Genomic DNA, 22838 nt, shown 5'->3' on the forward strand with positions numbered 1-22838 from the left:
TAATAGTGCTTCTAGATGGAGCTATTTTTTTTAAAGTCCTGACTAATGGGACATATGTCAAGAAAAATTACTATAATGGTGAATGCTGATTCAGGACCTTATTTTTATTAAGTACTTTATAGTGAAGGCTGTGACTATTTTTCTATTTATAGTGGCAGCCCTTGTTAATTACCTTGTAATGTATCGTGACATTAATGCACTAGTAAACTATTGGAATTTATACCCCTATTCAGTAATAAAAACCTGTAAATTGAAGAATGCACATAAAGTCATCACAATCATAAATTATGTGACCAAACACCATGCATGAAGGCATTCGATTTAAGAGCAGCATCTCTCAAATTTGCTCATGAATAAGTGCTACTGAATTTATGTAAACAGCTACTTAACAACTATAGAGAATACAACATTTTATTCAGGAGTATTTTCTAAACTGCTATTATACTACGTTTTTCTTGTTACTAGAGCATGTTGGACATAATTTAAATTAACCAGGCTGGTGGCACACTCTTGTAATCCCAGCATTTGGGAGGCTGAGACAGGAGGATCCAGATTTGCGGATAGTGTCAGCTACTTAGTGAGGCCCTTTGCAACTCAATGAGAATTTGTTTTAAAATAAAGAGGTAGGCCAGGCGTGGTGGCGCACGCTTGTAATCCCTGAGCTTGGGAGGCAGAGACAGGAGGATCGCGCATGTTTGAAGCCAGCCGCGAGCGCTGGTTTAAGAGACCCTGTTTTCAAAAAAAAAAAAAAAAAAAAAAAATTTAAAAATAGGTCTGGGAGTGTACCTGGAGGTAGAAGGGCTTCCAGAAACCCCAGTACCACCAAAAATTAAAAAAATAATAATAATAATAATAAAGAGGTAAAAATAGGGATGAGGATATAAAATGCCACTGCATTCCACCCCAGTACTGTAATAATAATAATAATAATAATAATAATAATAATTATTATTATTATTATTATTATTTAAATGCACAATATCAAAAAAGAAACGATGTAAAAAATGCATTGGTATCATATAGTTTTCCAATGTACAAAAACTTTTAAAATGATAGAAGGTAGATGGTGACACATGGATTAATCCCAACATAATTTGTGGTTGAGAGAACATGAAAAGGGAGAAGGGATTTTTTTTTTCTCGGATCTGGGGATGGAACCCATTGGCATTTGACCTCCAAGCTACACCCCCTGCCCTATTTTTTTTATTCTTTATTTTTTTGAAACGGGGTCTCATTGAGTTGCAGAGGGCCTCACTAAGTAGCTGAGGGTCCACGAACCACGATCCTCTAGTCTCAGCCTCCTGAATGCTGGGATTACAAGCATGCACCACCACGCCTGGCTAGCAGGGAATATTTTAAAATAGAGTTTGTAGTTGTTGTTGTTTTTGTGGTATTGATGGCTGAACTCATGGTCACTCTACTTCTGAGCTATATTCCTAGCCCGTTTTTAATTATTATTTATTTATTTATTTTGAGACAGGTTCTCACTAAATTGCCCAGGCTGGCCTTGACTTTGCAGTCATCCTGTCTCAGCTTCCAAAATCACTGGGATTATAGGCATGTGCCACTGTCCACTGTGCTTGGCTATTGTTAAAGTTTATATGGCATCAATTTATATATGCTAACTATACCTGTATCTATCTACTTACCTATGAGAGAGAAAGAGAAAGAGAAAGGAGAGAAGAGAAAAGAGAAGAAAAGATAAGAGGACAGGACAATTTCTCTTCATGTTTGCAAAATAGAAAAAGGACTAGGGGTATCACTGAGTGACAGAGCTCCCCTGGGTTCAATCTTTCTGACCAATAATTATTTAACTAATTAAATAAAATAAATATCAATAGTAGTGAGCAGTATACTTAAAATAGTTAACAAATATGAGGTTTCAGAGTCAAAAGAAAATATTTAGTAGTTCCAAATTAATAATATCATTATGCAAATTCTATGACTTTCCAATATTTTCCTTCAAATGAAGTATTAGAAGCCTGGCGTGGTGGCACACTCTTGTAATCCCAGCATTTGGGAAGCTGAGACAGGAGGATCATGGTTCTCAGCCAGCCTTAGCTACTTAGTGAGGCCCTTTGCAACTCAGTGAGACTCTGTTTCAAAATAAAGAATTAAAAAAAAAATAGGGCTAGGGGTGTCTCTCAGAGATAGAATGTCCCTGGGTTCCACCCCCAGTACCACACACACACACACACAAATGAAGTATTAGTCTTACAAAAAATGCACATTTTTTGCAATGATATTTTGGTCATTTGTAAACACTTCATCTAATTAAATGTTTTTTTAAAATCTGTAGGATTATGTAACATGAGCTAGTGATTATAACTACATTTATATTAATCATAGAACAAATATTTTAGGGTTTCTCTGTCAACATATACTGAAGAATGATTTGAAAATGAGAAGTTATTGAGACAGTCATTCTAAGGTAGAAAAGGCAGCTTGAGATACATACAGCAGAGATGACTGTGGGTTATTGCCATTCATTCTTAACCACATCAATCCCATTGCTACAAAGGTAATGCCATTTTAAAGTCCAGTTCTTAGTAATGCCTACCTACCTACTACCTCAAAATCTTGTACCTGTCAGATATTTGTCAGGAACTCAACATGTATTATTGCATTTAATCATTTTAATAAACCTGCCAGACAGGAGGTGGCATTATTCTTGTTTTACAGAGGATGGATAGAAACTGACTAAGGTCATACAGTTCTGCCTGGTTTCAAAGCCCATTTTCTTTCCATATACCATAGCAATGAACTTAAAAGTCTAGTAATGGCCATATCTTATTTACAGTCTGCCAAATATGAGACTATGTGCTAAATGATACCCAGTCCTCACAAAGACAGAATGAACTTTATATTTCTGATGTATACAGTGGCTGAAGACAAGGAGAGAAAGAAAGAAAGAAAGAAAGAAAGAAAGAAAGAAAGAAAGAAAGAAAGAAAGAAAGAAAAGTCAAGTCTATGATGCCCAACTTTGTTTATTAGCTTCTAACCTCCTTCATGTTTTCCATCCTTTTGAGAGATCATAGTTCATTCTAAATTTATTTTACTTTTTATGAGCCTACTTATGATAGTTTGCAAATGGCTCAAATTCTCTCCTTCCTATATCCATATTCTTTTGAACTGTGGCTTTTCCTTAAAGAGATAATCTATTTTTGCTCTCTTAGGCTTGAGGTAGGCTGTATGTCTTCTCTTGGCTAATCCAACATTAGCAAACACAAGAAAAGTCTTGAAAGGCACCTAAACCTCAGGACTTGCCTTCCTATTTTTGGGGATCCTTCTGCCACAATAGGAATGCTGTTGAGCTAGTCTGCTGAATGTTGGGAAAGACGTATGACTATTTCCTCCATGATGTGAAGGCAACTGTCACAAATGTGAATGAGTCCCTTCCCCTGCAAAACCAACCAACCTGCCGAACATCCATCCCTGGACAAGTTAGCACACGTTCAACTCAACTGTCAGAGTTTCTTACTGTAATCTAACAAATTTCCAAGCAGATTATTATTCCACTTTACCCATGACCTTAGTACACTTTTTAAAAATCTGGTACCATGTTTTGTGATTGTATTAAAGTTACCAACTTACATACACAGAACTTTATCTTTAGTGTTAAAGATAGTAAGTATAGGCCGGGCATGGTGGCGCATGCTTGTAATCCCTGTGCTTGGGAGGCAGAGACAGGAGGATCACACAGGTTCCAAGCCAGCTTCAGCTACTTAGTGATGCTCTCAGCAACTTAGTGAGACCCTACTTTCAAATAAAGTATAAAATATGTCTGGGAGTATAGCCCAGAGGTAGAAATGCCCATGGGTTCCACCCCTCGTGCCACAAAATAAAAATAAAAATACATAATTTAAATTTACATTTCTAAACTAAGTGACTATGTTAATACTATAATGCCCTTTAAATAAAATAACAATAGAAAAACAATTTCCAAAGAGAAAAATTTGTCAGTAAAGTTTTTTTTTTTTTTAATGAGTTTTGTTTTGTTTTGTAATACTAAGGATGGAACCCAGGGACATTTGACCTCTGAGCAACACCCCCATCCGTATTTTTTTATTCTTTATTTTGAAGCAGGGTATCACTGAGTTGCAAAGGGCCTCACTAAGTAGTAGCTGAGGCTGTCCATGAACCACGATCCTTCCTGTCTCAGCCTCACAAATGCTGAGATTACAAGCATGTGCCATCCTGCCCAGCTTTTCAGTATAGTTTTGATTAAGATGTCTTAATATAAAAAATAAAATAATGGAAGGTTTAAGCAAAATGTAATGGTTATCTGGTAATCTCTCAATCTCAATTGCTATTCAACCATTCTACCACTAGTTGAATAACTTTGGATTTCTGCTTCTTGAAGCCACTTTATTTTGGTTTAAAACCTTGCTCAGGACTGAATTTCACACTTTAGTTTACATGTAAGACAACTTTGTCCCCAGATTATTCACACATTTCATATTTTTATCATTGCTTTTTCTTTTTTTCTTTTTTTTCTTTTTGCAGTACTAGGGATGGAACCCAGGGGCATTCTACCTCCGAGCTACACCCCCAGCCCTATTTTTTATTCTTTTTTTGGAAACAGGGTCTCACTGAGTTGCAGAGGGCCTCAGCTACTACTACTATGTAGTCGAGGCCGTCTGCAAACCACGATCCTCCTGTCTCAGCCTCCCAAATGCTGGGATTACAAACTTGTGCCTCTATACCCGACTTTTTCATTGCTTTTAAACAGACACTGCATTAAATAATATATGTTTACAGCCATCTTTAATTACATTAATCACCCTCATCAAGGAATAAATTAATTTTTCTCTAATAACTCACCTCTAACAGGGGGTCTTTCTAGCTCAGAGTCAAGGTGAATTGGTGGAGAGATGTATGAAACCTGTCCATGATGTGCCTGCCCTGTGGACATAAAAAGAAATGTTAAGACATTGTAGTCATGTCTTTTTATTCTTATGATACCATTTTATCTCACTCTACACTGAATTAATAGCAATTTTAGGATGTGAACAGAGCTGCCCAGAAATGAACACAAATGTATCATCCAAGCATTACCCAATTATATTAGCACTTCTCCAACCAGGCATTTCTTCCCTTTTTGGTTAAATTATAAATTTATTATGCAGTGATACATTTAAAATAAGTTATAAGAATAATGAAATAAAAAAACTTTAAATAAACAAAAAATTCAAGTCCCCATTTTTAGTGTCAAACAGACATTAAGTGCTCTATCAACTTTCTTTCAGCATCTATTATCATTTTATTTGCAGATCAGGAAAAAAACAATGTGCACACTGGGAGCAACATATAGATCATACTTCTGGCAACATTTATTTAGATCACTTTGCAATCCTGAATAACATATTTCACCTTGAGGATTGTCTTTCATTAAATTTTAGATAGAAAAACATTGCTCCCTGCTTATTGTGTTTGACAGAAAAAAAAAACAAGAAGTAACCACAATTTAAAAATCAGGTAGATGGATTTATTTCCCATCCCTTGTATCTTATCTGTTGACACTTACTTGCAATACAATTTTTGTTTATGAGTTAAAAGTACTCAAGTTGATTAGAAAGCCCAAATAGTGATTTAAAAATCGTTATCTTCTTGAAAACCAGTCCAGGCAACACAGCAAGGCCTTGTCTTAAAAAAAAAAAAAATGCTCAAAGTAGCGATAGCTTGTACTGATGATCCAGCAAGCAATTAGGATTTTGAGGCAAGAAAGCATCATTACAGATTCAGTTCATTTTCTAAAGCTACTTTATATAAAGAAGGGTTGGTTGGAAGTAGAGAATCCACCACTTTCTTTCTACATGGGAATATGCTGTTATATTTTACACATTTACTATAGCAATTTACAGGGTTGTTAATCTCTTTTCCTAAACAAGGAAAGTTAATGATACATAGATTATGATAACAGTTAGAGTAACCTTCCCGTTTCAAGTAATATTCGACTTGCAATAAACTCTGCTGACTCCTCTTATGAGGCGCATTTCAAATAATTAATATGGCTCCCTGTTGATAGTCGCTGCTGTTGCTCCCAGCATTTTTTTAGCTAATAACAGAGACAGTAGAAGGGCTATAATATACACAGTCCCTCATAATGGTAACTAAGAATATTGCACATCCACTGGCCACGTTTCAGTGCAATACTAAAAGCACTATTATAAAAGGAATACGTTACCAATGTGCACTGTTAGCAGTCCATGTTGAATGCGGTTTATTAAAAACTTCAGATTATCTTAATTATAAAACCACCTGTTTAGCTATACTTACACACTTGGCTGCAAAAACATTTCTATTTTTAAGATTATGAATCATTATGTATGAATTTATTTGAAACTCCGTGGTTCCTATAAATGAAAATAATATATCTTTCATTTTACATTGGCTCAAAATAACCTCAGCATATAAAATAGTATAGATTTCATGTCTATTTATAGAAACAGCTTTCATCATATATGACAATAACTGCAAAACATCTACTTTTATTCAAACGCCATCACTATGAAGATTGTGTACTATGGTAATATGAATGTATTTTTAAACTAAAGAAGCAAGCAGAGAAGATTTAAAAAAAACTTGCTCAAGCACATGTAACTAGTGACTAGCAAGGCCGGCAGTGTTTTGTCTTTAAATCTGATGTTTTAATTTGTTTTATAATACTTTCCTCATAGAATTTCTCATTATAAATAAACCTTGGGAAATCATGTCTATATATTGTAGATGGAACTCTGACAAGTAACAGCTTTTGGAATTGTCATCCTTAGATTCAAGATGAAACAAACAGCCCAGTTAAATGCCAAATTTGCTTCTCTTGGAGGTAAGTAACTTGAGAGGTGCTCAACACAATGTTTTAGGTGGCACAGGGATAACTGCATCTATCTCTAAGGGTCATGAAACTATGAAACAGGCACAGGATAAAGATTATGAATAGTTGAGTTCTGAATTTGGTTCGACATCATTTACATCCTCTTTCTCTCTTTGCTTTTTTGGTACTTTTAAGAGAACCCCGAGACATTCTACTCTGAACTACATCCCAAGCCCTTTATAGTTGGTATCTTGAAACAGGATCAGTTTCTAAGGGTCTTACTAAATTGTTCAGGCTGGCCTCAAACCTGTGATCCACCAGCTTCCCAAGTATTGGGATTATAGCTGTATGCTAATATACCTGTTGAAATCATCTATTAATTAGTTGGAATAAAATATTTTTGAAGTTTTCTATATATAGATTATAAGAATTTTTCTATTAGGTTTATTTTTAGGTATTCTAATTTCTTCATTATAAATAGAATTTTAAAATCTTCATTATAATTTACAATGTTTTTCTTGAGGCCTGAAGGCTTCATATTTTTGGTCTATAGGATGGTTGGTAGGTCCATTCCCTAAACTCCTTTGGTAGTTATTGCTAGAATTACTGAATCTGCCTTTCCAGCTATTTGGAACTAATATTATACAGTGAAAATAACTATAATATTAATAATACTTAGCTATTTTCTACTGCAATTTTCTTACATAACATATCCCTTCAAATTAAGATTCATCTAGCTTGGCATGATGGCCTGCAATCCCAGCTACTCTGTAAACTGAGCCAGAAGGATTGCAAGTTCTAGGCCAGCCTGGGCCACTTAGTGACACCTTTTCTCAAAATAAAATAAAAAGAGCTAGATGAATTTCAATGGACATAATTTATAGGACAGAGTTTCCTGGGGCTGCTGATTCAGCTGCCACTTTAACTAAAGTTCCTATAAAGTATATAAAATTAAACAATGTTTAATGACAGATTTTATTAAAGAATTAACAAAGGAGAGAAAAAAATAAAGCTTTATGCTTATGCTTACAGCTCGAGTCAAGAAGATATAGGGGAGCTGAATCTGCTACACTAAACTGTGCCACTTTAGCATAGAGTGCCAAAGGCAACTGAGAATCAACAGATGCAGAAAAGTGCTCTGCTATCTGCAGATCTGTCTAAAGTCAAGATGCGGATTTGCCTTTGAGGAAGACCTCTCGCCATCACTCCACCTTAGTACCAGGAGAGAGGAGTGACCTTGTTATTGAAGATGGAGACTTAGGGCAAGACAGATCTGGAAAAACAGATCTCACTGAACTAGTCCTTTCCTTCTATTAGGTCTCCCATATATTTCCTAGTCAATTCCACAGAAATTATCACCCCTCCAAACCCAAATTCTTCTCTTTGATAAAGGAGCCTATAAATCCCTGAATGTGAATGTTTCCTTGAATTTCACTTCTTTCCATCAATACCATGCATACTAATGTTAGTCAAATTACATTTCTTTTCTCCTGTTAATCTGTCTTTTTTTGTTTCTCAAATTTCTACATACTTAAGCTAAGAGAGTCAAGGGACATTTTCTATAGAAAACAAAGAACAGTAGCATCAATGAAATAGAAGGGTAGCCTCTGAGTTAGTTTTTAATGATATTTACTCTAGAAAAAATAGTATATGCATATATAGATTGATATAGACAGACTCGTACATATACACATATCTATTTCAAGATATAATTCATATGCTAGAAAATTCACTCATTCAATGTATATAATTCACACCAAGTGATGTACAGACATATGTTATTATCACTTTGGATTTCACAACAATGTGTGAATATATATTTATATATAAAAATATATTTATGTTTTGGGCAGCCATTCATCTACTTCCTGTTTCTACAGATTGGCCTGTTTTTACAGATAATAGGCATGTAAATGGAATGACATAATATGAAAATTTTCATGAACATCTTTTTTCACTCAAAATAATTTTTCAAAATTCATCTAAGTTGCAGGATGAATGAGGAATTTATTTCTCTTTCTTGACCAATAATATTTCACTATACAAACATCACACATTTTATTTATCCAATCATCATTTTCACTTTTTGGCTATTATAATCATTGCTCCTAAGACCCTTCATATTCACAGTTCTGTATACATTTTTCTTGGATGTACACTAAGAAATGGCCTTACTGAATTATAATGTAATTGTACATGCATGCTTTTGAAGAACTATCAATGTGATTTCAGATAAAGCTGTACCTTTTTACTTTTCCCAGCAGTATATAAAAGTGTCAAATGCCATGCGAGCTTTTTTAAAAAATATTTTTAAGATGACAGAATTGTAAAGTCAGGATTGACCAGATTTTGAAATAATGAATATTAAGGTGACTGATACCTGTGAAAGAAACTATCCAATTGCATCTAGACAGATAAAAGCAGAGAATTTAGGCTTAGAGTTGTGCATTTCAACCACATTGAGAGTGGAGAGAATGAGCTAGCAAACAGAAAAAAATCTAAAATGATTTAAAAAAAAAACAAGAGTAATTGATTTCTGAAATGAAAATGTGAACTATACAGTGTCAGCTATGCAAGAAATGTAGAAATTTTAAGGGTCTGGCCAACAGAGCCCAGTACTGTAGCAAAAATCCAAATGCTATTATGGATTCTGAAAAAGCCATTATTCTTCTATCTTCAATCTCTTTTTCAACTTCCATTTAATTTCGATTTCATTGAAGAACCCTGTGCAATTTCTACTGAAGTTCAAATAAAGAAGGGATTTGACCAGTTTTAGGTGGTGGAAAAGGCTTTTCTCTCTTTCTGCCTTCAATACTCCACTGGCACATGGGAACACAGAAGTACATTTATAGGAACCGTTGAATTTGGAAGGAGAAAGACATTTGATAGCTTCTAGTCCCAAGCCCACATTTTAGGATGGGGAGACTGACATCTTGAGAAGTTGGAAATTTTTCAAAAGTGCAATCATGGTGGCAGTTATCAAGAGTGATGTCAGGGGCAGAGAGAAAGAGGAAGCTTTAGTGCTAGCCTGTGGGAGACTGCCCACCAGCTGCAGGCTCTATTTACAAAGCCTCCAGAAGAAAGGCAGTACTTTCTAGGTATGTGGGGTATAATTTTTCTGGTCTGTTGAAAGAATACAAAGGTTGGGATTCATTCATTCATTCATTCATTCATTCATTCATTCATTCATGTGTTACCAGAGATTGAAACCAGGGACACTTTAGCTAGAAACTATACCTCAGCCCTTTCTATTTTTTATTTTTACTTTGAAACAGGGTCTTGCTAGGTTGTTGAGGGTGTCGCTAAATTGCTGAGGCTACCAAGTACTGGGATTACAGGTATGTACCAGTGAATCCACCTGAGAGGTATGTATTTATGAAAGCATGTGTTCATTTTTTCCAGAAAGCCATATCTACAAACTAGAGGTAATTTAACCTTATAGGTAAAAGGTCACAGAGCTGGAACCCTGACTTCCCGTGTTGGTGAGCAGATTCTGCCACTTTTTACCCATTTGATCCAACAAATTCAGTAACTATCAAGTGTAACTTCTATGTGACTCAGTTTCCTCACATATATGATGGGATTATAAAAGCACTGACCTCATAGTGAGGTTATGAGCATTAAATGCATATATATATATATATACACACACACACACACACACACACACATTCAGCAATTAGAATAGTGTCTGATACACAGTAAAACCCTCAGTCATTTTTAGCTATTTTAATTTCAGTCACTTCTTCAGTCACAAGTGCTTTTCTTGGTATTTTGCATCCATTACACACCAAAAAAGAAATGGCAATCTGTATACCTTATGTAGAGGAAGACAGAGAGCAAGCAAAGAACATAAATCCACCAACTATATTGTATGTTTGAGAAGCTAAGGGGTAAGGAAGGAACTGAGAATGAGCTAGAAAGGAACTAGAGTCTGAGGGGCAGGTTGTAGTTTTGGTTCCTGTACTTGGGGAGGAACTAAATTCATTAAATAGCATTTGGAGGGGTCAAGAGAGGGCAAGAGATAGTCTTTGATTTGACCAGGTAACTTAAGAAGATAAAAGGAAAGATAAGGGCTCAATTCTAATTCTATTTTATTCATTTATTTTTTTAATTGTTATTTTGTGGTGTGGAACTCAATGCCTTTTGCATGCTTGGTATGTTAGCTGGCTTTCCATCACTGTGATAAACGCCTAAGGTAAATCAATTTGCAAAGATAAAAGGTGCTGGAATGTACCTCAGGGGTAGAGTGCTTGCCTAGCATGCATGAAGCCTTGGGCTTGATTCCCAGTACTGAACAAAAATAAATAAATAAAAAAAAGTAGAAAAAGTTTATGTTGACTCATAGTTTCAGAGGTTTCAGCCCATGGTCACATGGTCCTACTTCTTTTGGTCTGTTGTAAGATGATATATCATGGCAGAGAGCAAACGGTGAAGGAAATTGTGTACTTCATGACAGATAATGGTAAGCTAAAGGGGTAGAGGAAGGAGCTAAGCTTCCAGTATCCCCTCCCAAGTGCACACCCAGAGACCTTCCTTCCACTAAGACACACTCCCTGAAGTTTCTACCACCTCCCAATTACTCCACAGTCTGCCCATTAAGTCTTTCTTATAGAGGCCTTGGGAGAATATATTTTTGTTTTACTTTGTTTTGTGGTACTGGGGATTGAACCCAGTGGCATTCTACCTCTGAACTGCACCCCCAGACCAGTTTAATTTTTAAAATTTTATTTATTTAATTAATTAATTTTTTCTTGAAACTGTTTCTTACTAAGTTAATGAGATCCTCACTAAAGTTGCTGAGGATAGCTTCAAACCTGCAATCCTCCTTTTTCAGCCTCCTAAGGACTGGGAATATAGGTGTGTGCCACCACAGATTTTAATAATTAAGACTAAAAGGTTAAATATGCTGGTAAATATTAAAGGTTAAATATGCTGGTATCAGGCACTTTTACCTAGTCCATTCATTTAAAATTTTATACAAATTTATAAAAATATTCATGACAAATAGATAGAAAAGATATAAGTAAAATATGTAGATATAAAATTAGGAAATGAACCTAACTTTCTTGTTAAAGAAAAACAAATTTATAAGCAGGATGTGGTGGTGGTGCTCACATGTAATACCAGTACTTAGGAGGCTGAGACAAGAGGATCACAGGTTCTCAGCCAGCTACTTAGTGAGGCCCTTCTCAACTTAGTGAGACACTATTTCAAAATAAAGAATGAAAAATAGGGATGGAGGTATAATTCAGAGGTATAATGCCCCTGGGTTCAATCCCCAGTACCACAAAATGAAACAAAAAAATAAAAAATAAGAAAAAAAAACCAACAAAAATAAACTAAATTTATTACCATAAAATCCTATTTGGTTTTTCTAGTTATACCATCCTTCAACTCAGTTTTTCTTCATTTTCTATACACTGTTGTAAACAAGTTTAATAGTTTATGACCCTCCAGGCAGATTGTATGGCTCTTTGTTTGTTTGCCTTAAAATTTTCACCTGCAAATCTTGGTTATTTTACTCTAAAGATATGACATTTTTCCCCTTTAAAGACAATGAAATAGTCACCACATTTTTGTTCCTGGAGTTTTCAATAATGTTATCATTTCAGTTTTACAAACTTCCGGATGTTGTTTTATTTCTCTGTTCTACTACAATAATGATACCATGTGGGAATACAGGAACTTATACTAAGATACATTTAAGAATGACATATGGAATTTTCCTGTTCCTAAAGCACTCTAAAAATAGATAAACCTCCTAAAAAAAAGTTAAGTTCTTGTTAAAGATAATCTTTGCTGCTGACAACAAAGCAAAACAAACAAATCGCGAAGTCACTGTATTGTTTGTACTGTTACAAAAGTGAGAAGGCCTCACATTATGACTGCTTGCCTTTTCTGTCTCCAAATCCCACTCTAACTATAACCATCTGGCATTTATAAAGTCAGCTTTCATGTTATGATGTAAACACCAGTGAAGAGTAATCATCAAAGATAAGATGCGTAAAGTTGCCAAATTGATACCTATCTTTTTGTACTGTTGTCTTTTCTCTCTCTCATCTTATTAATCAAACAGATTTTCGGTGAATTTAGAAAAAAATATAAGGAAGCACAAAAATAACTACATGCTTGGTTTATCCAGGATATAAGTCACTGATGGAGCTGCAAAGGTCACTGATAGACTTCACCCTAGTGAGTATCTCTCAAGCTTTTGCCACACAGAAATCAAATGGCTTAATTTAGAGAAAAGATAACTTAGTGTATGCATGATGCATGGTGTGTGTGTGTGTGTGTGTGTGCATTTCATTCAGCAAGTATTTGTCAGCACTCACTGTACCAGTATTGGGAAATGGCTTCAAAATGCTTTTGAAAATAGTTTTGGTATTAATGTGCAGGTATTGGGAAATGGTTTCAAAATGTATTTGAAAATAGCTTTGGTATTAGAAAGCCAGAGTTTGGAGACAGGGTAGGCAGGAAGAAACCCTGCAGAGTGACAGGAACCAAGGGTGATTAGCAAGAGAATAGAGGAAGCCCAGCATCTTTTACATTTCTAAAATAACTAAGATTTCCTAAGGATGGGGGGGGGGATCCATAAGCCTTCAAGAGATCTCAGACTAAGATAGTCAATTAACACATTTTGGAGTATAACAAAAGCTTGGGGTCTATACTGGAGACAGGACAGGCCTACAGGAAGGAATCACCACATGAAAAGACCTGCTCAGAGAAGGGGCAGATCTTCTTTGATCTTGGTATAAAATGTTCAGTATGCAGAAGACTTCAGTGACTCTCCTTTCTTCTTTTTCCTCCTCCTCCTCCTTCTTCTTCTTTCTGGTGGTACTGGGGTTCCTGGAAACCCTTCTACCTCTGGGCTACACTCCCAGACTTATTTTATATTTTTATTTGGAGACAGGGTCTCTTAAACCAGCAACGCTAGCTTCAAACCTGCACAATCCTCCTGTCTCTGCCTCCCAAGCGCGGGGATTACAAGTGTGCACCACTGTGCCCTGGAGTGATTTATTTTCAAGTCACTCACCTATACCTCCCCTCTGGGGTGTAGGGCTTTACTACTATCTGTTTCTATCTTTCTATTTTTGTAATAATAAAATTGCTTAAGCTTACAGCAAAGGAGTTTGGGCTATTGTTTTATACATAGCTCAGAACAAGAACCCGAGGCTACATCTCACTGTAACCATTCAGGAGCCCAACAGGGTCCCCATAACAGTTTTCATTGTAACACCCACTTCTATTTTGTGGCCAGTGTTAAGGATTCCATGTGAACAAGTTAACATCATCCCTCCATGGACAGATGTCCAGGTCTAGTTGCAGGATTAAGGAACTACGGTAAAGTGTGACATGTACATTTTGTTAGAGTTGAGAGAAGAGGACAACAGTGGCACCTAAGAGGTACAGGAATGGAGGGAAAGACTGAGACAGAGGCAGACTGTGGCAGGACATGGTGGGGCTGAAGGAGCATTACTAGTGGAGGCCTGCAGAAGAGTGGAGAAAGAGGAATAGAGGAAAGGGCATCACAAACAGCGCAGGCAGAGGAGATGGTTCCAAATTAAGAAAATAGTACAATCGTGCTGAAAGAAGAGCAAATTAAGAATGCTTTTTCTATTACCCAGTTTCAACAATGGTGAACTCAAGGTTTATCATTGTGTGTGTCTGTGTGGTACAGGGGATTAAGCCAAGGAGTATTCTACCTCTAAGCTATACCTCCAGCCCAATTTATTTTTTTTAGTCTGAAACAGAGTTTCACTATGTTGTTGAGGGCTCACTAAGCTGTTGAAGCTGGCCTTGAACTTGCGATCCTTCTGCCTCACATCCCCAAGTATTAGGATTACAGCTGTGAACCACAATATCTGGATTTCAAAGCCTATTCTGTTTCATCTCCTTCTTTCCATGTCCCCCTTTTCCTATTCCAGAATATTTTGAAGCAAATCTTAGACATCATATGATTTTATCTGTAAATTATTTTAGTATGTACCTATAAAATGGGCTCTTTTGAAATAACCATAATAACATCATGACACTTTTAAAATGATACCTGATGAAAATTGAATGTGATGTGAAACATAATAAAGTAATTATCAGGTAAAAAATCAACAAATCAGAAAGGCATGAAAATCTTCTAGCTTGCAAAATATCACCTTAGTCCTAGTGTTAAATTGTACTGGATTAAGGAATATTTTGTATTTATGCTAAATTTTAGGTGCTCACAGATGTGGAGAAGAGTCTATTTTGTAAAACTATAAAATGCTTTTCTTTCTTTCACTAGTGTAAAAAATAGACTAGGTGGTTAAATGATATATGTTGAATTTTAGAAATACCATTTAAAAAAATTCCATGAATTTTTTTGGTACTGAGATTGTAACCCAGGGGCATTGTACCTCTGAGCTTCACCCCTAGCCCTGTTTTTAGTCTTTTTTATTGTTAAAATAGGGTCTCACTGAGTTGCAAATGGCCTAAGTAGCTGAGGCTGCCTGTGAACTGTGATCATCCAGTCTCTGCCTCCTGAATGCTGGGATTACAAATGTGAGCTACCATGCCCAGAAAATTTTATAATTAAAAAAAATTCCATATTTTTTTAAGCTAAAGATCAGTTTAAAAAGTTTAGCAAATATTACAAAAATAAACTGAAAAAAGAAAAATGATAAGGAAAGCAGACACTTATCTTTCCTGAATGTTTAATTTGTAATGGGGATTAATAGGAATACATTAGATAACAACATCATATGAATAAAAATCAATATTTTAAGAGCCTCTTACTAAGAAGCAATATGTAAAGTGATTTTTTCCCCCATTTTAAGAGATCACTAACTACAGCTGTTGAAGGTTAAGGATATCCTCAAAGGTTTCACAATAATCTGTAGGACAATCAGGTTCCAAATTCAGGGACCACAGACTTTATAGTCAATTGCCACATCTTACAATATTGAGGGTTGGGTATGGAGAGAAGTATACTATGATATTTGAAACATTCAAAATTTTTAGATCTCCATTTCTAGGCTACCTAAAATTAAACATTTACAATACTATAAGAATAAATATTAGACTAATTAGGATTCTGTCTTTTAGACTGAGCAAGAAAATATTTTCTACTTAATAAGAGGTCAGATTTAGGGTGCCATGTCCTGTAACTACTGATTTCTAAGAGCTGGATGAAAGATCCTTGCAATGAACTTTATCCCTACTACATCTAATCTGTTTTTAGTCAATTGCACTTAGTCCATACTTTGCATCCAGGATAGTAAGAAGAAACTGTGGGTGTGGTTAATATACAGGATTTTCCCACTGATTGCATGCATGTACCATTGTGAGGACCTGTGAAAAACTGCTTAGAAATGTTAAAATTTGCATAACATGGGCAAATCTAACCGGCACCACCATGGTGCTGCCACCGAAGATAGGAGCCAATGATTCCAGTTGTGCAAATAATACAGGAAATACAAGAGGCTGCTCACAAGCCTTTTTCCTTACTGAAACAACTCTGAATTAAGAATTAAAGTTACTTCAAATATTTTGTTTATAGCTTGTAGTTGGCAGATAATGGTTTTCCAAAGGGGCCCATTTTGTAATCCCTGGAACCTGTACATGTGTTAAGTTATATGAGAGAAGGGGTTTTCAAGATGTGGCTCAGATTGAGACCTAGAGATTATTCTTTAACATCGCATGAGCCCTTAATAGTGCAAATGGGAAGCAAAAGAGGATGTCAGAGTGATGTAACACAAGAATGACTCGACTGCCATTGCTGTCGAATTGGGGGCTCTTCCCTCTCGGGACCCCCTCCCCTTTTGGGGATCTGTTCTCTCTCGCAGGTCGTGTTGGTCTTGAGAGAAGGCAGAGTGCATCTGAGGACACGTGGTCAGGCTACTCTCGAGTAGTGACCTAAAGGCCTCTGCTGGACATCAAGGCTGACCAGGGCCCCTAGTGGTGACCTGCACCTCTTTTCTGGCAGATCGCGTGGACTCTGGGAGAAAGTAGTTTGTGATTGACGGCACTTGGCTCAGGCGACACTCCGGTAGTGACCTGAAGACTATTACTGGACACCAGGAGACCCGACAGCCCAAGTGGTGTTCTGCCTCTTTTCCTATTCTCTTCTGGCAGATCGTGTGGACTCTGGAAGAAAGCAGCCTGCAACTAAAGGCAATTCGGCTTGGGCTACTCTCAAGTATTGTCCTGAAGGCAGCTGCTGGACCCCAGAGTTTCAGCCCCTTTGGGGTGTTCAGCCACCCTTCCTGCATTCCCTGCTGCTTCCAATAAACCTTTTACTCCCCTTCCTGAGGTCTGCGGGTGTCATTCTTCGCTCACCGTAGACAAGAACCCTGTACGGAGATGCTGAGTTTCTTCTCAAGAAACTCCGTTTCATCTATGATGAAACCACAGGTTTCTTCTCAAGAAGCCCCCTGTTTCATCTTGGGGGCTCAGAAGAAACCCCCGTTTCATCTTGGTAAACATGAAGGGACCACCACACCCAACTCTTTTTGGTTTTTTTGTTTTTTGGTAGTGTAGAAAATCGCTTGTATAAAAAATGGACAAGGAATGCAGTTAATATATATGAATAAAGTTTTGTATAAAATATGTAGAGCCAATCTACCTTTTAAAAATTATCTAGGTCACAGACTTACTGTGAGGATAAATTTGTAGTGAATATAAAGAACATTAGTATCTAAGAATAAAGATTCAACAAATGTGAGTTTCTTAACCTTGTTATCTCTTTAACAAATACCTCATTTTGGCTCATATCATTCCACTGTTTGTAAAGGTTTTACACTAGTAAGCACATCATTAAACAAAATAAGCAAAAAGTAAAAACTAAGTAATGTATACTAACTTAATTTAAAATAATTAATGTTAATTTGGAGGAAAAATTGAGATGAAAATTTTGGATTGACCTATAATCAATCTTTCTTCCTTTATTCCCTCCTTCCTCCTTGCCTCCTTTCTTCCCCTTGTGCATAAAGATAGACCTTTATTCCTTTTTAACATTTTTTGGTTGAGACAAGGCTCCACTAAGTCGCCTACACTAGCTTCAGACCTGTGATCTCTCTGCCTCAGCTTTTAGATTTCTTGGGATTACAGGTGCCTCATTATGCCTGGGGACCTGGAATCTTTGTCATATTCTTCTGTAAGGCGTGATATTACAATCTAGGCAAGATTAGCCGCTGGTTCAAATTTTATGTTATGTATCATTTGTATTTCTAGTTAAGTTTAGGAACTTAAGAGTGTTTTAAGAATAATATAACACATTCTGCATAGGATTGTGATAATAAAGTATATTTTTATCTATTCACTGAGATATCTTTAAGAATGAATCACTTTCCAACTGTAAACAATTTGTGTAAATTATTTAATGTTATTTTTATACTATGCTATTGATCCTGCAGCTTGCAAAGATTGAGCAAAATAATACAAGACAAATAATGGTAAGAGAGATGAAAAGAAACCATGAATGAGGTTTTCTTAATTTTATCGATTGCTCCTTCATTCATCTGGATGATATTACTGAGTGCTTCCTGTGTGGTTGATTAACAAGTACAGAGATCAACTGGTGAACTCTTGACTCTTGGAACTTCCAATCAGAGATATAAAATTATAGATTTTTTATTGGGAAATGCATTTGCTACATAGAGGGTGCATAACAAATAGGGATGTGACTCAAAGTAGATGGTCAATAAATGCTTATTTTTATTATTATTTCTTGTCTATAAAAAAGTAAAATATTACTGATAACTGAGAAGACAAGTCTACTTAGGTTGACTCAGCACAGGCCTATAGAGGAACAAACACAGGTGAGTATTGTGACTTTACAAGTCAAGTCATTTTTCACATATGCTCTCCTAAAGCTCTTGTGATTTTTAGAAATATGATTCATCATGTTACATAGATAAAAAGATGACTCATTTTCTATGGTATTTCATTTATGGCACATATTATATAAAGAACATATTTTATGGGTTCATATTTTATAATAATATAATTTTGTCATATTACATAGTTATATTAAATGTACTTTATTATTAAATCTATTATTAACCATAATATATTCCTAGTTATAACTCAATTTACCTATCAAAAGTTCACATTAAAAGAAAATACCAGCTAGGCATGGTGGTACATGCTTGTAATCCCAGCATTTGGGAGGTTGAGACAGGAGGATCTAGGATAGCAGTTCAAGGACAGCCTCAGCTGCTTAGTGAGGCCTTCTGTAACTTAGTGAGACCCTGTTTCAAAATAAAGACTACATTGGCTGGGCATGGTGACACGTTTGTAATACCAACATTTGGGAGGCTGAGACAGAAGGACTGCGGTTCATAGACAGCCTCAGCTACTTAGTGAGGCCTTCTGCAATTTAATGAGACCTTGTTTCAAAATAAAGAATTAGCCAGGCATGGTGGCTCAGGCTTGTAATCCCCGTGCTTGGGAAGCGGAGACAGGAGAATAGCACAGGTTCAAAGTCAGCCGCGCTGGCTTAAGAGACCCTGTTTCCAAATACAAAGTATAAAATAGATCTGGGAGTGTAGCCCGGAGGTAGAAGGGCTTCCAGGAACCCCAGTACTACCAAAAATATAATAATAATAAATAAAATAAAAAATAAGGAATTAAAAAAATATAGGACTGGGGGTAGCTTGAATATCGAATGCCCCAGTACTGCAAAATAAATAAATAAATAAGCCGGGCGTGGTGTTGTACACTTGTTATCCCCGCGCTTGGGAGGGGGAGACAGGAGGATCACGCAGGTTTGAAGTCAGAGACCCTGTTTCCAAATAAAAATATAAAATAGGTCTGGGAGTGTAGCCCGGAGGTAGAAGGGCTTCCAGGAACCCCAGTACCGCAAAAATAAATAAATAAATAAATAAATAAATAAATAAATAAATAAATAAATAAAACAGCTGGGGAGGATGTAGCTTGGAGGTAGAATGCCCTTGGGTTCTATTCCCAGTACAGAAAGAAAGAAAGAAAGAAAGAAAGAAAGAAAGAAAGAAAGAAAGAAAGAACCACATTAGCTCTTTGCAACATACATCCTAGATGACAAACACTAAGAAAACCAAAAGGGTGGAATAGTTTTTGTGTTTTTTTCTGTTATGTAAATTTATGTACTTTTTAAAATTTTGTATTCTCCAGAAATTATAAATTACATAGAAAAATGTAAATACCCGGTACATGTGAGTATTTATATAAATATACATATATTCACATCAAACACATCTCAACTACCTACAAATTATTCTAGAACTTCTTAAGCTTATTTTAACATTTGCTCTTATTTTATATGTAACAAAACCAAACCATCCTTTCACTTCTCTAAAATGCATTTGTTGGGAGAACAAACAAAATAGAAACATCAAGGAAGATTTAACTTTAGATAGAAAATGCCAAGAGAGTTGGAAGCACATCAGTTACCATTTATATAGTTTCTAGTATCCTAGAACCAAATGAATGTCTTAGGGATTGTGAAAATTCAGTTCATTACTGGTGAAAACACATATAAGTGATATAAAAGAAATTAAAACAAGTGGTAAAACTGCTGTACTTCAAATCATAAACAAGGGACATATTAAAACTCTGAGAAATTTGTTTCAAAAATGGACCAAATTCGAGCTGGACGTCGTGGTGCACGCTTGTAATCCCAGTGCTTGGGAGGCTGAGACAGGGCGATCACACAGGTTCGAAGCCAGTCTCAGCTACTTAGTGAGGCTCTCCGCAACTTACTGAGACCCTGTTTTCAAATAAAATAGAAAATAGGTCTGGGAGAATAGCCTGCAGGTAGAAAGCCTCTGGGTTCTATCCCCAGTACCACAAAAAAAAAAAAAAAAAAAAAAAAAGACCAAATTCATTGTGCACCTAAGTGTATTTAACTGAATAATGTTAAAAATTGGATAATTATGTCAACTCAGCCTGTGTGTATCATAGCAGAGAACATTCATGGGGTTCTTAAAAAGGTCTGTACAAATAAAAAATCACAATTCACCAAATACAGATTTTTCTCTAAAACAACACAATTGTTAACTAGATGGAAATGTCATCATTATGATAAACTGAAAAACTTGGAATATATTTGCACCATACTTCTTTGACTTATACTTAATTGAAAATAGTTAAGGCCATAAAGAAAAAAAAATTGAAATGGTGTGTTTAAGAAGGTTATAATACTTGGAAAAGTGATATTAGACTTATTTCAAAGAACTAGCAAGAGAAAATTTACTTCTCGAATCACAGAAGCTAACAAGCAAGAGAAAAACTATAGACCTGAGACCCAGAACAAAGAGCTTTCTCCCAGGAGTACACATACAGAAAGCTGACCTGCTGTTCAAATGCTTTTAAAGTTCTTCTTTAAAGGCTACCCTAGCACACTAAGACATCCATATTAAATTTTATTTTCCCTCCTGCTGATAGATCAGAAAATACCTGTCACACTAAGTCAAAAAGTAGAATAAGAAAGCATGTTAAAGGCACTTGAAACAAGGTTTATAAGTAAATAGCAACAAAATGCTACTCCTCCCCTATTTTTTTTTTTTTTTTGAGGTTCTGGGGATGGAACCCAGGGGCATTCGACCTCTGAGCTACACCCCCTGCCCTATTTTTTATTATTATTATTATTATTCTTTATTTTGAAACAAGGTCTCACTAAGTTGCGGAAGGCCTCACTAAGTAGCTGAGGCTGTCCGCGAACCGCGATCCTTCGGTCTCAGCCTCCCAAATGCTGGGATTACAAGCGTGTGCCACCATGCCTGGCTCCTCCCCTAATTTCAATCCCAAGGGAGGGTCTGAGATATGAAAAGCAGCGCTGGATTTGATTGTATGGCTGTTATCAATGACACAGTGTGACAGTATAGATCTTAAAATTAAAGTAGAAAAATGCTTTGGGTTGTGCTCAAATAACACCATCAGGTATTCTTTCCATCAGCTTGAGTCAGTAAGTCTGAGCAAAACAGATAGAATGAAAGTATTTATTTATTTATTTATTTATTTATTTATTTATTTATTTATGGTATTAGAGATTAAACACAAGGGCATTCTACTTCTGAACTACACCCCCAGCTCTATTTCATTTCCTTTTATTTACTTTATTTAATTTTGTTTTTTTTTTTGTTTTGTTTTTGTGGTACTGAGGGTGGAACCCAGAGGCTTTCTACCTCCAGGCTATACTCCCAGACCTATTTTTGGAAACAGAGTCTCACTAAGTTACTGAGAGCCTCACTAAGTAGCTGAGGCTGGCTTCAAACCTGTGTGATCCTCCTGTCTCAGCCTCCCAAGTGCAGGGATTACAAGCGTGCGCCACCACCCCGGCTTTACTTTATTTAATTTTGAAACAGGGTCTCATTAAGTTGCAAATGGCCTTATTAAGTTGCTGAGGCTGGCCTCGACCTGTGATTCTCTTGTGTCAGCCTCCCAAGCACTAGGAGTATAGCCCTGTGCCACTACTCCTGCCTAAATGGGATCCTTAGATACTAGAGTGACAGTAAATGAAATGTATCCAACTTAGTTCAGAGAAAAGTGGAAATTTTTTATATATCCCACTATAGATCCAGTGTTTAAAGTCATTCTTTACATGTACATTGGGATAGTTAGGCAAGACAATGAAAGGTCAGAGGAAGAGAATTTTAGATGATAGAAAGTGCATAGATAATTAATAGATGATTGATTTATATGAATAAATTCTTCTTCTAAAGAAAAGAGACTTTTGTTACCTACAATTAGGTCAGAATCCCTTCTTCCTTTTTCTCCTGTCAATCCATGTGATCGGTGATAGGCTTTGTCAGGGACACAGCCCAGCAGAACCTAACAGCTTGTTACTTGATAGAGATCAATTTGTCCCATAAAGACCTGAATAGAGAAGATTCCATGCAAAGATACTGCATGCATAGACTTCAAGAAATGGGATCAGAATGGCCCAAGTGTAAGCCCACATTGGCACACAGAGAAATAAAAGAATACTTATATTTTCCCAGGATGATGACAGTCAATTTTATCACCTTATTCTTTTCAAGATACTTTAAAATATATCATTGTATAGAAT

At 36.1% G+C, this 22838-nt stretch overlaps 1 protein-coding gene across 32 annotated transcripts in view; it reads right to left on the bottom strand.

Moving 5' to 3' along the window:
• Nucleotides 1-22838, bottom strand: part of ADGRL3 (adhesion G protein-coupled receptor L3) — a gene marked incomplete at both ends in the record, with an annotated part of 570571 nt that overhangs the window by 281240 nt on the left and 266493 nt on the right. For all 32 annotated transcript variants that reach the window (XM_080697690.1, XM_080697685.1, XM_080697686.1 and 29 more), the window contains one exon: nt 4825-4905. In XM_080697690.1, the coding sequence (XP_080553816.1) occupies nt 4825-4905 (81 nt within the window). The remainder of the gene's footprint in view (nt 1-4824; nt 4906-22838) is intronic.

This window comes from Muscardinus avellanarius, assembly GCF_963383645.1.
Source record: "Muscardinus avellanarius genome assembly, chromosome: 6".
NCBI lineage: Eukaryota > Metazoa > Chordata > Mammalia > Rodentia > Gliridae > Muscardinus > Muscardinus avellanarius.